The sequence below is a fragment of the Tenrec ecaudatus genome, chromosome 4, assembly GCF_050624435.1.
Source record: "Tenrec ecaudatus isolate mTenEca1 chromosome 4, mTenEca1.hap1, whole genome shotgun sequence".
Classification (NCBI taxonomy): domain Eukaryota; kingdom Metazoa; phylum Chordata; class Mammalia; order Afrosoricida; family Tenrecidae; genus Tenrec; species Tenrec ecaudatus.
Genome location: NC_134533.1, coordinates 75468101 through 75487326, shown reverse-complemented (window position 1 = coordinate 75487326; position 19226 = coordinate 75468101). Strand labels below are relative to the sequence as shown.

The 19226-nt window shown below is 50.2% G+C and overlaps 1 protein-coding gene across 4 annotated transcripts in view; it reads left to right on the top strand.

Annotated features, from left to right (window-relative positions):
• The window catches only part of TENM4 (teneurin transmembrane protein 4), a 913628-nt gene that overhangs the window by 818845 nt on the left and 75557 nt on the right, over positions 1-19226 (top strand). For all 4 annotated transcript variants that reach the window (XM_075546361.1, XM_075546358.1, XM_075546360.1 and 1 more), the window contains 2 exons: positions 12305-12424; positions 18422-18683. In XM_075546361.1, the coding sequence (XP_075402476.1) occupies positions 12305-12424; positions 18422-18683 (382 nt within the window). The remainder of the gene's footprint in view (positions 1-12304; positions 12425-18421; positions 18684-19226) is intronic.

Here is a 19226-nt window from a genome sequence, read left to right as displayed (position 1 = left end):
GTCCGACGCTAAAATATTTGAAGAGCCATGCTTCACATGTGTAATATTGTCCCAGATGGAGAACATGGGGTTAGAGTTTATCCAGCGCCCCCGCAGTCAGTGTGACTGGCCCTCCGGTCAGAACTCAGCCATCGACAGTGTCTCTAAGTGGATTCCACTGTGAGTGGCTGCGATGGGGGGAGATGTGGCGCCTCTGGGTGTCTTTAGACAGAGGAGAGATACCCAGCCCTGGTACCCTCCTCTACCTCTGCCTCCTCCTCCCCGTCCCACCCCATCCCATCCCATCCCTGCAGGCCCTTTGACTCCACCAGGGGTCTAGCCCTGCACCAATCCCAGTCTCCTCACTCCACTGCCAGTCACAGCGACCCCCTAGGACAGGGTAGAACAGCCCCTGTGGGTGGTCTGAGAATGTAGCACTTACAGGAGTACAGAGCCTCCTCATTCCTCTGCAGAGTAGCTGGTGGGTTCAAACTGCTGACCTTGGAGCTGGCAGTTCAAAGAGTAACTACTATGCCACCAGGGTTTCTAACTGGAAAAATAGGACTCAGACACTTGGACAAGGATTTTAATGCTGGGGATAATTGACTTGATAGCAGCAAGTTACGGTTTGGTTTTGTTGTTGTTTTTAAACTGCAATAATTTTGTAGATCTAATTTTTGTTCCTTACTAGCTTTATTCTCAGACCCAAAGATTCTTAAGTCAAATTAGGTTTATACTAGAATGTGACTTTCTTGGAAATAGGGACACTATCTGACTTTTGTTAATGATTGAGCAATGACTTATTAAGTGCCTGATAAGAAAATAGTGGAAAATGAAAACATATATAGGCACTACTAGCTTATGGTTTCCAAAAGTAAATAAGAAAACGGATGAATAAATATCTTTCCACCACTCGGCACTACTATACACCTACTCCCGTACTAACTGCAGGTCAAACGTAAGGCAGTCTGCTCCCATCAGAGTTTTCCGTCTCAGACTCAAGGGAGGCAGTTCTCTGTCCTATGAGACCGCTATGGGTTAGAATCAAGTTGATGGCAGATTTGTCTCTGGGGCAGGAGGGTGGGGGACAGCGGAATGAAGATTGGTAATGACACTGGAGTCACAAACATGAGGAGAAGCTGACTGCACCCTCAGGGAGCACGTAGTCTGGAAAAGAAGCCCCATAAACACATAGGGCTAAGAACAGACCTGATACTTGGGGTGTGCAGAGGAGGGGATGACTCTTCTGTCTTAGAAAAACCAGGAAGTGCTTTACTGAGGAGACAGTCCGGAGAGGAAAGATAGAAATGGGGAGCTGGGCAGCTGAGAAGCTTAGACAAAGGCAGGGGGTCATCAAAAGGCACGTAGGTGCAAAGTAAGCCAATGTGGCCGCTGCCACAGCACAGGGTGTGAGGGTGGAAAGATGGGACTTGAGCCAAGGAGACAGACGGACAGGGGTCAGAGCTGTATCGGCCTAGCTAGAGTGTGGACTTCCTGCGAAGACTTTGGGATACCACAAAGAATGGCCTGTCACCCCGCGTTACTGGTGACAGGATCAAATGCAGAAGTGGGAATTTTAGATTGCCAAGATTTCTTAAGACCGGTGTAACGCCTTGCCCCCCAAGAAACCAGGAATGTTAAAAGTCAAGTGATTTGACGTATCGAATGGTGTTGGTTTAGGGTTTGTGTTGTTAGTGTTTCTCAACTGACAGGCGTGTTAAACCTAGGACGAGCTTCCAAATACACGATCAAGACTGAAGCACACCACGGAATTGGTGTTTAATGTAACAATACATAGTCTTAGAATCTGATCAGAAGAATTCACGGGGTGGGTACCATTGTAATTCTCGTCCAGTACAATGGGCGTAAGGTGGTGCCCAAGGTGGTCGATGAGGGACAGACAGAAAATACTAGGACTTCTAGTCATACCTTCTTTGACCTTGAAAAATAAGAATGTTTAACTTCTGGTGAGTACTGGATTCCACTAATCTGCTTCTGTGGTCCTAATAGTAATTGAGGACGAAGCTACTCTGCCGCATGAAGTTTCTGAGGGAGATTGGAATGCATTCCTTAGAGAGGGGCACTGAGCTCTCACTGATGACGGATTATCACCATGATGGCATGTGTGTGTGGTAGTATCTACATATGTATAAAATCTAGTTTTTCCCAAACTTGCTCATAAACTGCTCAATTGACTTCAAAAGATTCCTACAAAGCAACAGCAGGCTTCTGATCATGCTAAGAATGGACTCAAACATAAGAGCAATTCTGAGGATGGCACAGGACCAGGCTGCATTCCTCTCTGTGGCTCGGGGTCTCCATGGGTCAGAACCGACTGCACCGCACTGCACAGCAGCATCCACAGTGCGAGCGTCAGGAAGCCAGAAGATGGCACATGAGCTCGTGTCCTGCTCCTGGGACGCAGCCTGCGCAGCCACACGATGGGGTGTGAAACCACAAAGCCCCTCACTGAAGAGTGAGCTCAAGCAGCTCGTGGCTGACAAAAGTGTAACTCAAAAGGTTTGATTGTGAGGAATCTAACAAAAGCTAACCCAAGGAGTCAACATTTAGAAGACCTTAACAAGAGCAAAGCAAATAATTAAAAATTATCAAGAAGATTATTTGAAATATGAATTTGAATCCATTTAGGCCTATTGTGTGTATAGTGAACATATACATCAAAGGCGCACGTTAAAGATGTTTACATACACACAAAAGAACATTATCCAGCCATAAACAAAAAATGAATTTCTGATACACGCTAAAATGTGGATGAACCTTGAAAAGATGCTGAATGAACTAAATCAGACACAAAAGCATAAATATTGTATGATCTCAGGTATATGAAACATCCAGATTGGCAAAAGGCAGAGACCCAAGATGTGTTCATAGCAGCTGAGGGCAGGTGGGGGAAGAAATGCAGAGTTATTGCTTAAAGAACAAACACTTAGTTTCCGTTACATGTGATGAAATATTTTGGAAACAGAGTGGTGCTGGTTGTACAGCCTGAGTAACACAACTAATATCACTGAATTGTACATATACAAATGGTTGCGATATCAGATGCTTTGTGATATGCATGTATTTCAACACACACGTGTGGAGTTTCCGGAAAGCTATATATATTTCTATGTTTCAGCAGCCGTGCTCTACTGATACTCTGAATTTTTGGTAAGCCATCCAAATACTTTGAGGTTCTCCGTTTGCTAGGTACAGAGCCATGACAGGCAGTTCGCAAACCTACCCAAGAGCTCAGAAACCTGGAGGTTTGAATCCGGCCCCCTAGGAAGGGAGGTAGGAAAATCCATTTCCCTCCCTAGACTACTTCCCACCTGTACAATCAAGAGCTTGGAAGAGATGATCTGATGGTCTCCTCATTTTAATATTTCAAGAGTAAAGTGGCCTCAGAATAGGCACCAGAGGAGATTTCCAGTGGAGAAGCTGGCTGAGGAAATGGAGCAGAGTATTTCTCTCGCAAGAGAAGCTGCAGGTGTACCTGTGTCATCGGCTGGAAAGACGGTCCTAGACATTACAGAGTGGAGGGTGTCAGGGTTGGACAGGGGAACCCCCACACTGGTGGTAACTTGACCGGCTGTCAAGTGGACTTGTCATTGGGGCCCCTGTGAGGATCTGCTAAGACTCAGGTAAATGGTAATGGGCGCTGGAAACACACGCCATCAGCCAGAGCTGGCAAGGGTGTGTTCCAGTCGAGCAAACGAATCCTCTGAAAGCGGGTCAAGCAAGAAGCGGTTCACATAACCAATACCAGCAGAAAGGACAAACATGTTAAAGTGCGCTAAGGCTAGAGTCACTATTTGCCACCTGGATCCAAAAATGATTATTCCAGCTCTCACTTAACCGTCAAAGTTTATGCGCAGAGGTATTTTTTCTTTTTCTTTCAGCTTCCTTAGTCTGTTTGCAGAATAGGCATTGAACAGCAAAGCTTAAATTTCTGGCATGCACTTTTTCCCCCCTTTTCCAAGCAAAGGGAGTGCAGGGGAGTGGGGTAGACTCCAAGGCTTGCGGCTGCAAGCTGCGCCCAAGGGCGAGCTCCTGAAGAGAACTAAGCCTTAGCGCTCGCTCTAGGACCACGAGCTTCGAACCCCGAACCCCGTGTCAGGGTCTGGCCGCTCACATTTCTCCAGCATCACACATACACACCTTAAGTTACAGGTGCGCATCGGTTCTTTATCCTTCAGTAAATAATTGATCAGGAACTCATTCTGTGTGGTGCATTCAGCTCCAGGGCAAACACCTGTTTGGGAAGAGCCTTCCTCTTGCCCAATCAGCAATGCGCCCGTGAGCAGACGGGCTCTGCTTATTGTAGGGGATGCAGCAGTCAGGGAGGGGAGGGCCCTTGTCTGCGGGGGGAGAAATGTCCCAGTGCTGGGACAGCACGCCTGAGGGTTTGCAAAGGCAAGCCAGAGGGATGAGCTGTGCATACTGCCCACTGGAAACTCCAGCTGGGCAAGGTAGGGTGAGCAAGTGGAAATTTCCAGACAGAGGAGACAATTCTGAGTACAGGCTTTGTCTGCATGCCATTAGGATTTCAAAGCCATGTGTAATAGCTACCTGAGCTGGAGTGGAATGCCCCAGGGTAAAGCAATGGAAGTCTTATGTTTGTACAAGTTGACTTCCATCTGATATCAGGTTGGGAGAGCCATCAGTCTTTAATGACTGATGGGAGAACAGAAGTCCAGAAAGACAGGGTGACTATCCCAGGTCAGACAGGAGTAGAGTCAAAGCTAGAAACCCAGGGCCCATCCCTCCGCATCCCTGCTGCTTCTCCCTGAGTGTCACTTGAAGTTGCTTGTTTATTTATGTCATTCTGTCTCACTCAACACTTTCTTCTCTTCATCCAAGCCTGGCCTCTGCGCTCAGGAAGCAATCAGGCAGCTCCTCCCTGGCCAGTAGCAGCAGGGACACCTGTGTGGAGAGTTGGTCTAAGACCAGTATGTTTGACACTCCTCCTCAATTCCCACCCACCCCCACTTTGGTCTGGCACAAGTGCTTCTTCCTGGCAGAGTGCACCCAGTCTAATTGCTTGTTTTTATCCCAACTGCCTGACATATGCCAACCCATGTGTTGGCTCACCCACCGGTGTTAGAGCAAACTGGACCAGGGCATTTCCTTTCCTTCATTTTTCAAATCATTTTATTAGAGGCTTTTACAGCTCTTATCACAACACATACATATACTGTGTCATGCACATTTGTATATACGGTGTCACCATTTCAAAACATTTTCATTCTACTTGAGTCCTTGGTATCAGCTCATTTCCCCTCCCCCACCTTCTCCCGCTCATGAAACCTTGATAATTTTTAAAATCATTTTATTAGGGGCTCATACAACTCTTACCACAATCCGTAATATAACAATTGTGTAAAACACATTTATATATTCATTGCCCTCATTATTCTCAGAATATTTGCTTTCCACTTAAGCCCCTGGCATCAGTTCCTCATTTCACCCCCTCCCTCCCTGCTCCCCGCTCCCTCATGAGTCTTTGATAATTTATAAATTATTTTGTCATATCTTACACTGTCCAACATCTCCCTTCACCCACTTTTCTATTGTCCATCCCTCAGGGAGGAGGTTATATGTAGATCCTTGTAATCGGTTCCCTCTTTCCACCCCACCATCCCTCCACCTTCCCAGTATCACCACTCTCACCACTGGTCCTGAAGAGATCATCTGCCCTGGATTCCCCGTGTTTCCAGTTCCTATCTGAACCAGTGTACATCCTCTGGTCTAGCCAGACTTTTAAGGTAGAATTGGGGTCATGATAGTGGGTGGAATGGAAGCATTTAGGAACTAGAGGAAAGTTGTATGTTTCATCATTGCTACACTGCACCTGACTGACTCATCTCCTCCCCGCAACCCTTCTGTAAGGGGATATACAGTTGCCTACAGATTGGCTTTGGGTCTCCACTCCACATTCCCCCTCATACACAATGATATGATTTTTTTTTTGTTCTGATGATGCCTAATACCTGATCCCTTGGATACCTCGTTGATCGCATAGGCTTGTGTGCTTCTACCATGTGGGCTTTGTTGCTTCTGAGCTAGATGGCCGCTTATTTACCTTCAAGCCCTTAAGACCCCAGATGCTATATCTTTTGATAGCTGGGCACCATCGGCTTTCTTCATCACATTTGCTTATGCACCCACTTTGTCTTCAGCGATCATGTTGGGAAGGTGAGCATCATGGAATGCCAGGTTAATCGAACAAAGTGTTCTTGCTTTAAGGGAGTACTTGAGTGGCGACCCAGTGTCCATCTGCTACCTTAATTCTAAACCTATACATACATGCACATAGATCTATTTCCACATCCTCACATATAAATATATTTACATATGTACATACCTTTATTTATACCTCTCTAAATGCCCTTTGCTTCCTAGCTCTTTCCTCTATTTTCTTTTACTATCCTCTTGTTCCAATAGCATGTTCAACTTCATTTGGGTTTCAGTAATTACTCTCAGTTACATTACCCTTGACCATGCCCTACCAGGCCTCCAACACCCTCCTCACCACAGAGTTGGATCACTTTGTTCACTTGTCCCTGGGTTTGTTAACCCCACTTCCTTTCCTCCCACTTCCCCCTCTCCCATGTCACCCCGGAACCGTTGATCCCATTGTTTTCTCCTCCATATTGTTCATCCAGCCTGTCTTATCTAGACAGACCTGTTGAGATAATAACATGCACAAAACAAGACAGAGAAAAACCGAGCAACAAAATAAAACAATAAGCCAATAACAAAAAGCACAACAACAAGAAAGAAAAGCTTGTTGTTAGTTCAAGGACTGTGTGTTGGCCTTTAGAGAAACAAATCCACAAAAACTCATGCATAAGAGAGAGTTTTAGATAAAGGTTAAGTGCACATCAAGAAAACATCCCAACCCAGTGCTTCCCAAGCCCACAAGTCCAACATTAACCCACCTGTCTGACAGCAATCCACAAAGTCCTCCTCCATCTCAAAACACACGCCATGATGCCGACTGCAGAAGGAAAGCCGAATCAGTGAGCGTGTAAGCATCTCAGCGCTGGCAGGGGTCTCCATACAGGTGCTCCAGCACCCAGGGCGGCATCAGGGTAGATCTATGTGGCTTCTCCAGGGATGTCTTGCAGTAAGTGAGCCTTGCCAGCTGAAGCAGGAAACTGGCTCAGGCAGCTGCATCCTGGTCCGACCATCAGAAAGCAAGAGACCCAAGAACTAGAAAGGCGGGGCTCACGGAGCCACTTATCCTTCCACCCTTCAATCAACCCAACATGTGTTTATTGGCCAGGTTGGCACAATAAACCAACTACCTCAAGTGTTTTCTGGTGAAATCTGATAGGGTGCTAAGCCCTGGCCCAAAGCCTATTTTTGGTATTCCCTGGTAACTTTGTGTTCTGTTCTTCTTGCTGTTCTATTCCACACCCTTAGTGTTTTGCCTCGGTGTGGTGGGATCAGATCATGCAGAATTCTCACAATGTATCTCCAGTGTTGTCCCCTGTAGAGCTATGGGTCAGCAGGGATGTCAGGTCTTCTAGTGAAACCCTTGATAATTTTTTTAAAAGTTTTTTTCATGTCTTACACCAACTGCTATCTCCATTCACCAATTTTTCTGTCGTCCGTTCCCCTGAGAGGGGGTTATATGTAGATAATTGTCATCCATTCCCCTTCCCTCAACCCCCACCTTCCCCTTACCCACCCACCTGGTCTGGTCTAGCCGGATTTATAAGATAGAATTGGGCCATGATAGTGGGGGGAGGAAGTATTAATGAACTGGAGGAAAGTTGTATGTTTCATTGGTGCTATACTGCACCCTGACTGGCTCATCTCTTCCTTGTGACCCTTCTGTGAGGGGATGTCCAATTGTCTACAGATGGACTTTGGGTCTCCACTACTCACTCCCCCGCATTCACATTGATATGATTTTTTTCTGGGTCTTTGATGCCTGATACTTGGTCCCATCAACACCTCTATGATCACACAGGCTGCTGTGCTTCTTCCATGTGGGCTTTGTTGCTTCTCAGCTAGATGGTGGCTTGTTTATCTTCAATCCTTTAAGATCCCAGGAGCTATAGCTTTTGATAGCCGAGCACCATCAGCTTTCTTCACCACATTTGCTTATGCACCCATTTTGTCTTCAGCAGTCCTGTTGGGAAGGTGAGCATCAGGGAATGCTGGGTTATTAGAACAAAATGTTCTTGCATTGAGGGAGTACTTGAATAGAGGCCCAATGCCCGTCTGCTACCTTAATTCTTAAATATATGTACAGAGATCTATTTCCCTATCATTATATATAAATGTATTTACATATGTACATTCCTGTTTTTAGACCTCTATAAATGTCCTTTGTCTCCTAGTTCTTTCCTCTATTTGATCAAGGCATTTCTTATTGACTTTTGTGAGCAAACTCTGAGGAACCAGAAACTGGTGCATATCTGTAAGTCCACCTAACACCATGCCTGGTTCATTGTAATTGCCAAGTGCACTGAATTCAAGTCAAGTCATTTTTCCTTTGTGACTGCAAATATCCAACACAGTCAAAGAGGAAAGACTTGGAAGCCTGTGGACTTGAACCACAGACCTTGTGGTGAGCAGCTCAGTGCCTAGCAAACTACACCACCAGGGCTGCCTGGGAGCGATATATGGCCTCCGCCCTAGAGAGGTCCTCATAAGGTGTGAGGGATCCCAGAGGAGAGGCGGCTAATTAGGCAGGAGGCACTGGTGACCGCATCACCGAGGTGACAGCAGCGTAAATGAGACCTTGTGGCCGAGTAGAAACCAACACAGTGGCCCCGGAAAACAGAAACACTCATACATAGGACTGGTGGGAAGAAGACCATGTGAGCCAGCTGAGAAGCCAAGCTGGTCACAGTGGTTTGTTCCCCGGTTGTAGTGGCTTCTCCCCAAGGCAGGCTTCCGTGATGGGATGTCACAAACCACAGTCAGATCTTTACCACGCCCCCTGCACTGAGCAAGTGCTTGGTCCCTAATTTGGACCCCTTGATCCAGGGAGATGCAGAAGCTGGCTCCCACAGCTCATCAGAACCGACCATGTCAGTGTTCAGGAATCTTCCAAGCTAGTTGTTAGACATGATCCTTATTAATAATTAAATTACAGAACAAAATTCAAATTCTTTTAAAAACGATCCAAAGCTCATCTCTCACTGCCAATGACTTGATGCCAACTCACAGTGACCCTATAAGACAGGGAAGAACTATCACCGTGAGTTTCCGAGACTGGAATTCTTTACAGGAGACCATTGGTTTCAAACTACGAACCTCAACACGTAACCCACTACACCTCCGGGATCTATTCTGTCCTGGAACAGACTCTCTGAGTCAGAATTCAACTCGAGGGCGCTGGTTCTCAACCTTCTTAATGCTGCCACCCTTAAATGCCGTTCCTCATGTTGTGGTGCCCCCCCAACCATAACATTATTTTTGTTGCTACTTCATAACGTAATTTTACTACTGTTATGAATCAGGCAACCCCTGTGAAAGGGTCATTCGACCTCCAAAGGAGTCACGACCCACAGGTTGAGAACCACTGGTTTAGGGTGTATTGTATCTTCATGGTAGAACTACTGTATAATGGTGCACATCACATTGTTGTGGTTGCTGTTAAGGGGCGCCAAGTCAGTTCCAACTCAGCAAATCCGTGCACCTCAGACTTGCACATGCCCCCAGCCCTGGGCCACCCTCCCCACAGAAATAGGAAAACACGACAGACTATGGCCAGCCAGCTGAATTGACATGGTGGCCTCGGCAGTGGGTTCAAACCTGAAAACAGTTGTGAGGACGGATGGACAGATGGGACCAGGCAGTATCGCGCCTGGCAGTATCGTTACTGTGTGTTGGACTGGCTAGATGGCAGCGCACACCACCAGCACTGCAGATGAAGGCGGCCCATCTTTTCTCTCCAAGCCAGTGCTTACATAGTCACCAGCATGCCACTGCTGGTGGCCACTCACTCAGGGGCTGAAGACAGCGAGCACTGGGTGAGCCCAGCACTCACACACTTGCAGATGTGTGTGTGTGTGTGTGTGTGTGTGTAAATGCAACTGTAACTGGGCTTTCTTGGCAACTAGAAAAGGAGGAGGATGGAAGAATTTGTTCCCGGAGCCAAATGCCTATTTTGGCAAGAGGTCCCCGTGGCCTGCAGGGGCACACGGAGTCAGCTTAATCTGCCCCAGAATCTCCAGCAACCATGGCGGGGGGCTAAATTTCCAGCTGTTCTGGCTTGCTGAGGGAGACGCCACGAAGATGTGCTAGCCCGGCAGCCCGGATTTAGTGTTTCTCGATGATCAGGAAATCCCCAAATAGCAGTAAATCAGAGGAGGCGACCCCACGTGTATGTGGAGGGCAGCAGCCAGGGCAGCCCCCAACAGGGCCTCGTCCTCAGGGAGCTGGTGATCTTCCAGGCAGAATCTGAAGGCACTGCGTGGGGAGAAGGCTGGAGGGAAGCCAGCGCCCAGAGGATGGGATCTGTTAGTAATTCTCTAGAAGGACAAAGTTCCAGCAATAAGAAATTCAATTTTCTTCCATTAAAGAAAGCATCTCTCTGTACCATCTGAATACAATTGCTGGAATAAATCTTTCCCATTAGCAGAGAGATAATTTCACATAAATATATTGGGAGACCTTCAGAGCAGCACTGAGCGTCTTCGCTGAGCTGCGCCCACTTAACTTGTTTGCCATGTAATTGCATTTAGACCAAGGGCCTCGGAAGGAAACCACTGACTGAATTAGCATTAACTGGGATTGTATGGAGCGAGGTGAGGTGGGGAGGGGGCGGGGAGCTTGGTGCATTGTGGGTACTTCTTGCCTTCTGAAAGGACAAGCTGACACTAGGGGGACCAGCTGCTGACAAGCCTGGTGTTAATTGCTTTTCTCGTCAAACAGAGAAAAGTTTATCACTCTAGGAGGGGAGAGATGTGGGTCCCTCTTGAAGCCAGGATGGAGTTAGAGCTCCTTTTTTTCGTGAAAGCCCATGGGCTGATCTGCGGTCGTGCTTCCCTAGGTGAGTGGGGGAAGCTGACAGTGAGCAATTGCCCCTTGGTGTCCCAGTCCCTTAGGACTTTTCCTCCCGTGAGCTCCTACCTGTCCACTGGCTGCTGTGACAGATGACTCATCAAGAGCCCTAGACCCAGCGTGAGGCCCCGTTCAAGGGCTGGGGGCACGTGAGTGGCCCTGGCAGATGACCTAACCTCTCTGGACTGCAGCATCCTCTTCGGAAAGTGAGAAAGATCTGCTGCTTCAGAGTTTTCCCAGATCTCCAGACTCTAACACACTGTTGTCACTTGAGGCTCCCTGAAGGGAGAAGGGTCCCCACCTCTTCCTCATCCAGAGCAGATCTTGTTTTGTCTTACTCCTCCTGCTGCTGCTGCTCCAGCGGGCGTCCGGGCTGTCAGGTGGGCTCTGAGTGACCACGCCTCACCGCTGGAGCCAGCTTCAGTGTCGGTCTGGGCCGTTGTCTTAGCCGCTGTGTCACTCCATCTCGGTGAGGGCCTTCCTCTTTTTTTTACTGACCTTTGGCTTTGCCAAGCCTGGCGTCCTCCTCCAGGGACTGACCCTTCCTGATAACATTCCCGTCGGAGAGGCCTCATGAAATGCCACTCGCTGAAAAGGTTCTGTCTGCGAGCTCTCAGATGATCCAGAAGTGCCCCTGCTTATCTGCCGATTGACCTTGAACAAGAAAACAATAACAGACTACTTGTTATGCATATTCCACAAACCAGCGGGAAGAAAGCAAACCTTAGCCTTGGTCTCCAAGGGGAGTCTGTGGGAAACCGATGGTTTGTTTTCAAAAATAGAGGGTAAAAGCTAACGGGCAAATTCAGTCTGAGGGGCTCTGGGGAGGCCACACTCTAATGCCAGCAGACGTACCCTGCACCCTGTTCCTTTCTTGAATGTCCGCTGCCATTGAAACTGTGGGTGACTAACGGCAACACTGTGGTGCTTTGTGGAGCTGCTTCTAGACCTGACGGAACACAGATGCTCAGGGAGCTAGGACGCGACAGAACTGGGGTTTGAACCCCGGTCACCTGACTCTCAAAGTCACCTTCCTCACCACACTCCACTGCCCTACTGGGTCAGCTTTATCTCCTTACAGTCTATGATAGGATCTTTAAAAACCACATCTCCTAGCAAGTTCTCTCTAGTGACCAGGGATGCCTTGATGTAAGGCAATACAGTCAAAGGGCAAAAAAAAAAAATTCATTGCTTATCTTGAGTGAACATGATAAGGTCCTGGACTTGAGATGCGTCTGTCTGAGCTGCCTTGTGTCCTCTGATGATCACATTACTCCCTCCTCTCTCCCCACAGGCACGCGTGTGTCATTCGTGGTCAAGTGATGACATCGGATGGGACCCCGCTGGTGGGCGTGAACATCAGCTTCGTCAATAACCCTCTCTTTGGGTACACCATCAGTAGGCAAGACGGCAGGTAGGAGACCTTGTGTGGAGCAGCAAGAGGGAGGGCTCTGCTCTCTTGGCCTCCATCCTCTGGTGGCCTTGCTGCTGGAAGAGCGACGTAGGACAGGGGTTGGCCGTGGATTCAGAGGACCTGACTTCAGATAGCCAGCTCTGAGGGTCCCATCTGACTCTGGCCTGAATCCCCTTGGGCTGTTTTGTTTTGTTTCCATCCCGTTTGGTTCTCAGAGGAACCTAGGGTAACTTAAACCTATTGTTCTACATCATAGCTTATGGCATAAGGACCACCTTCTGCAGACCAGGCTGCTCCAGACATCTTAACCACCCCCACTATGTGCCTCCCGCCCTGCGCCCACGTAGGCCTATGAAAGTGACTGTGTGCCTGCTGTTCGAGGGTGCCAGGCCTCTGGTGTCTCCTTTCCTCTGAGAACTACCAATGGGATGGAGCCTGGCAGCTAGAGCTGCCCAGCTCTCATAGTTGCTAGTTCGGTGGCCCTTGAACAAGTCTCCTCCCCTGCCTCAGCCTCCCATCACCCATCAGCTCAGGGCCCTAAGATGCTCGCTTGCAGCTGGGGGTGAGAACGAGCTGAGAGGATGGATGAGGATGCACTTTCACTTAGTAGGTGCTTAGGAGCTCTCGTGCCTGTCCCCCCCCCCCCGCCCGGGCTAGTTCTAGGGTCCGCCGCATAGTAAGCCCACACTAAGTATTAGCTGTTGATTACAAAGACAATGACAAATTGCTCTGTGATGAGAAGGTGGCGGTGGTTGCAGGACGGGCACTGAGAGCATTCTGGAGCGAGGGGGCAGAAGACGGTGGACTATTTCAGCGGCGAGTAGTGACAAGCCCTCGGCTTTTAATAAAGCCAGGTGGTAGCGGTCCATCTGGCTAAGTGTGGGCCCAGAAGGTTGATTTTCACTCCGTGTTGGAAATGATGCTTCAGGATGATTGATTTTAGCACCTCTTTAATCCAATATCAGATGTGAGCCCGGCTGGCCGAGGTGATAATGAAGTAGAGGCGCGGCTGTGTGTAGACACGTGTGCTCTCAGACGGGCTGGCACGTTTGGCTTGGGGCACCCTCTCTCCTCCCCTCCTCTTGTTTCATGTCAGTGGGGAAGGGCCCAGTCAGAAGAGGTTGGTGGCCAGTCCTCAGGGGTGATTTGGCACGGGCAGTCCACTGCTCCCTGCCCTGCACCCCCCACCTCCGTCCCAGGAAGCCCCTGGCGGCAGTGTGAAGGGAGGGCCGTGGTTATGCTGTGTCTCCTGCCCCCCTGGCTGCCTGCTGTCTGGGAAGTGGCAGATGTGAGCATCCCAGGCCACGGCGCGCTGACGACAGTACTACCTGCTACAAAACCATCCTCAGAAAACAGACACCACCGCCACCTTTATTTTTTTTTTTGCTATCCATCTTCCCCGTGGCTCCTGGGAGTCCGCAAACTGGTAGTGCTCGTGCCCTCCTCGGCTTGGTTAGGGGCCACGTACGGCACACGAGAGTCTAGCGAAACTTTGATGTCCCTGAGAAGATCGGCTGTGATGGGGCTCCCACCCCCGCCTTGTAATGTCCACTGTCCCGTGAGAGCCGCAGAATCCTCGGAGTTGTGCGTCAGCCAGGCCCCTCCTCCCGCTTCCTAACTGAAGTCAGAGCAGCCCACAACTACAACCAGCGGAAGCTTGAGTTCCGGGGCTCGTGCTGAGGTTCCGCGTCCTTTCCAGCAAGGAAGGGCCAGGCTTGTTCTCTTGGCGTCTGAAAATCCCTCTTTGTTAGAGTTCAGCGGTTAGCGCCGTGCCCACGTCCCTCCCCATCATTCCTGGCTGGTTTGTTGTTGTTGTTGTTGCGTTGTTGTTCTGCACACTTCACACCCCAGGAGAAACTGTAGGGCGATGTGTATAGTCTGGAGATCACAGGGCCCTGGCGGTATAGTGGTTGAGAGCTGGGCTGCCCACCACAGGTCAGCAGTTCAAAACCACCTCAGGTCCTCAGGAGAGCAAGGGGCTTTCTGCTCCCATAAAGAGTTACAGTCGTGGAACCCCCCAGGGGCAGGTCTACCTGGTCCTATAGGGGTGCTATGAGTTGACATCAACTCTATGGCAGTGAGTCTGGGAGATCCCAGGATTGGCAGCAGGTTTGTAAATGTAGGGACTATATTCCTCCCTTTCCCTTTGCCTTACCCAGCATCCCGTCTGCCTACCCCAGTCCACACACACACACACACACACACACACACACACACACACACACACACACAACCCCCTTGCTGAAATGCCAGTCCTCGAGCCCTAACAAGCTCATAAACAGCATACAGTCGCAGAGAGTTGTGTCAAAGAGATCGTTTACAAGCTGGAAAGAGACGTCATGAAGAAAAATTAAAAGAAAGGTAGACATGAGCTGCAGTTCAGGCTCGTTGCACTCAACAATGGGATTAGACAGCATGCTGCTCGGGGATTTGTGGGGCCCACCGCCTTGTCTTTCATTATCCCATCTATCTAATTAATAACCGTGCCAAACGACTGGAATCCCCCACATCGTTTTCCAAATGAGGAAGTGGACGTTCCGAGAAGCAAAGTGCAGCCGCCCCCTCGCCCCCATGGAGTGAGTAGCCGTGCACAGAGTTCGCAGAGTGGCCCTCAGCTTGGGAGCATCATCATCTGAGTCGGAGCCACACCCATCCAGATCCACAGCTCCATGTCCCCTGTGAATGGGCAGGCCTGGCCCCGGCCCAGTGAACCTCAGCCCTTGGCAGCCAGCTGCCCCCAGCTTGCTGGCAGCCTTGAGCCTGTCTCCGTGTCTGAGCCCCCCGCCCCCACGCAGCTCCACACCGAGGGGGCTTGGCAAGTAGGCCCAAACGCTCTGACAGCTCTATCAAGTGCTGTCAATCCCCAGCAAAGCCTGCCGGAGCACAGCTGCTGGTCCTTCTGTGGCAGAAAAGTTGGTCGTTGGGTGCTTCCCCACAAACCCTAGGTGGCCTCCTGGCAGGCCAACCCTAAAGTCTTGCTTCAAGATAAACCATCCCCCTGGTGTCCCTGTGCCTGGCACAGCACCCCTGCCGAAGCCCAGGCCCCCAAAAGGGCTGAGTGAGGGCCACACAACGCAGGCGAAGCGTTCTCGCCAAGGGCGGGAGAGGAGTCGGGCTCTGGAGCTTGGGCACCTGAGTCTGGGTGTGCCGTCTTGTCAGAAGTTCAGTTCCAAGTCCTTGCAGTGTTTCTGGAGCAGGGAGGAGCCAGCTGGAGCAGTGGGCCCAGCCCCGCGCCGTGGAGGCCATCGGGCGTAAAGGCGGGGCCTGCACCGAGAGCTCTAAAAGGAGCAGAACAAGCCAATGGTTGTAGAGGGTTTGGTGGACAGTCACTCTAGAGGATGCCAGCTCTGCCCCTCTCGCATGCCTCCTCCGAACTTAACCTTCAACCACGGGGCTAGGTTCTGGGAAATCTGAGCGGCCTCACACCATCTCCCCAGGTGGGAGAGCTAAAGGAGCCATGACAGTGTAAGGTGACGCGCACTATGTGGGGTGGGAACCCTGGTGAAGGAGCTGAGCTACGTTTTGGACTGGGTAAGCTTGCTGAGGAGGAGGTGAAATTTGGGTTGTCCAAGTTTGGGGGAAGTTTTTTGGGTGTGTGTGTTTAACAGTTTTAAAGGCATGTAATTCACATACCATAAAATTTATTGGTTTAAATCTATTAATAAGGAGTTGTGAAATCACACCGCACTCGGTTTTAGCACATTTTCCTCATTCTTGTACCTGTTATTATTAGCTGCCCATTTCCCCATCCTCTCCTGCCATAAGCCTAAAGAGCTATTAATCTACTACTTGTTGTCTCTATAGATTACCTGGCCTAGATTTCATAGAAAGGAAATCATACCCCCAAAAAAAACTAACTCCAACAAAATAAAACACAAAAACTCAATCCAAGAAAAATCAGAGTAGAAAATAAACAAATTAAAAGTGGGTCATAAGAGAAAACAAAGAATAATGTGCTCACTGCTAACCTAACTACATCTGCAGTGATCCACTTTTCAATGCACTGTCAGAGGGCAAGAGGACCCCCTTCCCTAGGCAATCGTCGGAGTGGGGGGGTTGATAGAGGTGTAATCTGTGCGGGGGCTCTATAATTGAATTTTGAGCTTGCACTGACAGGCCTAGCCTTCTACACACTGAGTACTCGGCATTTAAGCTCTAATACAATTCCCTCCTCCTGGATCTTGGATTTTATCATTTGCAAACCTTAAATCACACGGGCTGGTGTGTTCCTTCCCCGTGGACGTAGCAGGTGGGTTGTCAAGCTTGATAGGAGGAGACCTCCATCCAGAAAAGCAAACTGAGGACCCAAAGAAGCCCAAACTCACTGCCATCAAGTTGATGCCAACTCACAGTGACTCTATGTGGCAGGATGGAACTACCCCCTGTGAGTTCCCAAGCGCCCCTTCTTGAAAATGCACTCTGAAAGTAAGATAGCGCCTAAAAGGGCTTTTGCCAAAGAGTTGCCTCCCCCAGCGGGTGACACAGGCATAGGGTCACTGTTTCTGTGTCCTGAGGACTGTCAAAGGACAGAGGGAACAGACCAGTGTGACCCCAGGTCCTGGGAATAAAGGACTCTAAGAAGAGGGGCGCAAGCCCAAAAACCAGCTGTCCAACCTTCAGAGTTAACCTTTTTAATCAGAGAACGTTGTTTTCAAGCCAGCCCCTCCTCACAGGAGCTGTGGAAGTGTGATGACTCTGCAGAGGAGATGGGGGGGCGCAGATCGGATGACTGCTAAAGATGCTCCCAACACTTTGGCTCTTCCTTGACTTTAAATTTTCCGCTTTGGTTTTTTTTCTTTCTTTTTTTCAGGGGGGTGAGGCAAGAGGACACAAAAGTCTGGTCTAAGATCTTGCTGCTACCCAGGTCCCGGGCAGCAGCCGCGCATTCTATGAGGCCTGGCCTGCAGACCTTGTCTGCACTGGAGCGGATGTGGTCTCTGAGCAGGCCTGGAGAGCAAGCGGATGCGGCTCCCTGTGGGGCTGGGCAGTGCCAGGAAAACGGGCAGTATAAGCTAGGACTTAGCTTCTTGGAGAGCCCGCAGTTTGGATGGACAGGGTCTTACTGGGCTTGTCTGCAGGTGATAGCACAGAGATCGGAACACAACACAGTGTCGCTGTCACGTTGCTGGCTGGCCCTGTGTGGGCAGAAGGGATTTAGAGTAAAGCAAAGAGGACTATCTATCTAACCTCCGTGGGGCTGAAACTCACTTCTACAAAACAGACCCAAGAGTGTGTCGTCGAGGATGGCATGGGAGTGAGGCCCCAGGCGTAGACGGAAGTGGGAGTAGGACCACCCGGTGCTGTTCCAAAGACCCCCCCATCCTCAGAGCCTGAGGAGCAGGGGCTGTGTTGGTGTCAAAGTCATCGCCTCTCAGCTCCGGGCGGGACCCACCGTCCTCTGGTTCTCCCCGCACTTCCAACAGGCTGCGGATCTCATGGTGCTGAGTGCTGAGCTATGGTAGACTCCCACAGGCCTTTGTGAGCCAGCCGTGACAATCCGAGTGAAAGTGGCTATGGGGTCGTGGGCTCTCAGTGAGGTCAGAGTTCAGGTCAACCTGGGCATTTTAGAGATGGAAGGAAAGCAAGTGAGGGCCATTGAGGGGTTAGGTCACTTACTCAAGATCCAACGGCAGTCCCAGGCAGAGCCAGAACCCCAGAAGCTCCCCGACACCCGCGGCCACGCTCCTTCTGCGGCGTTTGACGGGTTTCCATGTGGCTGCTGCCCTGGGTGCTGTCCAGTGGCTCTCCGTAGCAGTGTGTGTGGATTTGTGTCAGCAAATTCTCTAAGGCAAATGCTCTTCCAATAATGAGTGCTTTCTGGACTGTCTGTCACTGCCGGTGACTGCATTCAACTTTTCCGTTTCAGAGCCTGCCTCAACAAGCCCTCAGACCCTCGGAGATAATTGACTCTCCTTTCTCTGTTGCTCTCTCCTCCTCCCCCTCCTCTGTTTTCTGCTCCCCCTGGTCCTCTGCCTCCACCCCTTCCCTCGCAAACAGCTTTGACTTGGTCACGAATGGCGGCATCTCCATCATCCTGCGGTTCGAGCGGGCGCCTTTCATCACCCAGGAGCACACCCTGTGGCTGCCGTGGGACCGCTTCTTTGTCATGGAAACCGTCGTCATGAGACACGAGGAGAACGAGATCCCCAGCTGTGACCTGAGCAGCTTCGCCCGCCCCAACCCTGTCGTCGCTCCGTCCCCGCTGACCTCCTTTGCCAGCGCCTGTGCGGAGAAAGGCCCCATTGTCCCAGAGATTCAGGTACTCCGCTTGTCTGCATTGCATTCTCCATGTTTCTAGGGCCATTCGGGGGACAGATTCTGACCTCAGAGATGGGGAAAGAGAAACAGGTCCCTCTGCGGGGGCCGGGTCAGGCCCCCATCCCCTCACCACAAAGGCCCGGTGGCCAAATGTCACAGCAAGCTTGGCATCAGGGAGCCACCCAGCCCACACTGCCTGCAGCCAGTGCCTCCTTCCCCGCTTTGCCAGCCAATTCACGTCCTCTCTCCTTGCCCCGGCTCCAGGCGTCTCTTCTCCCTCACCCCTTTGGGCGACAAATATTTCTTACGATGGATTGCCAGAGTCTGGGCGGAGTGGAGGGTCAAGTGTATGACTGCAGACGAAAAGATGAGTGAGCCAGACTCCCCCAAGGCACCCTCTGGCCTGGCAATCTGCTCCCCAAGAGTCCCAGCCTTGCAAACCCCTACTGGGTAGCTCTACTCTGGCCCCCAGAGTGGGAGGGTGGCAGGAGTCAGAATCAACTCAACAACATCCAGAGGCAACAACACACACATCGGACCAATG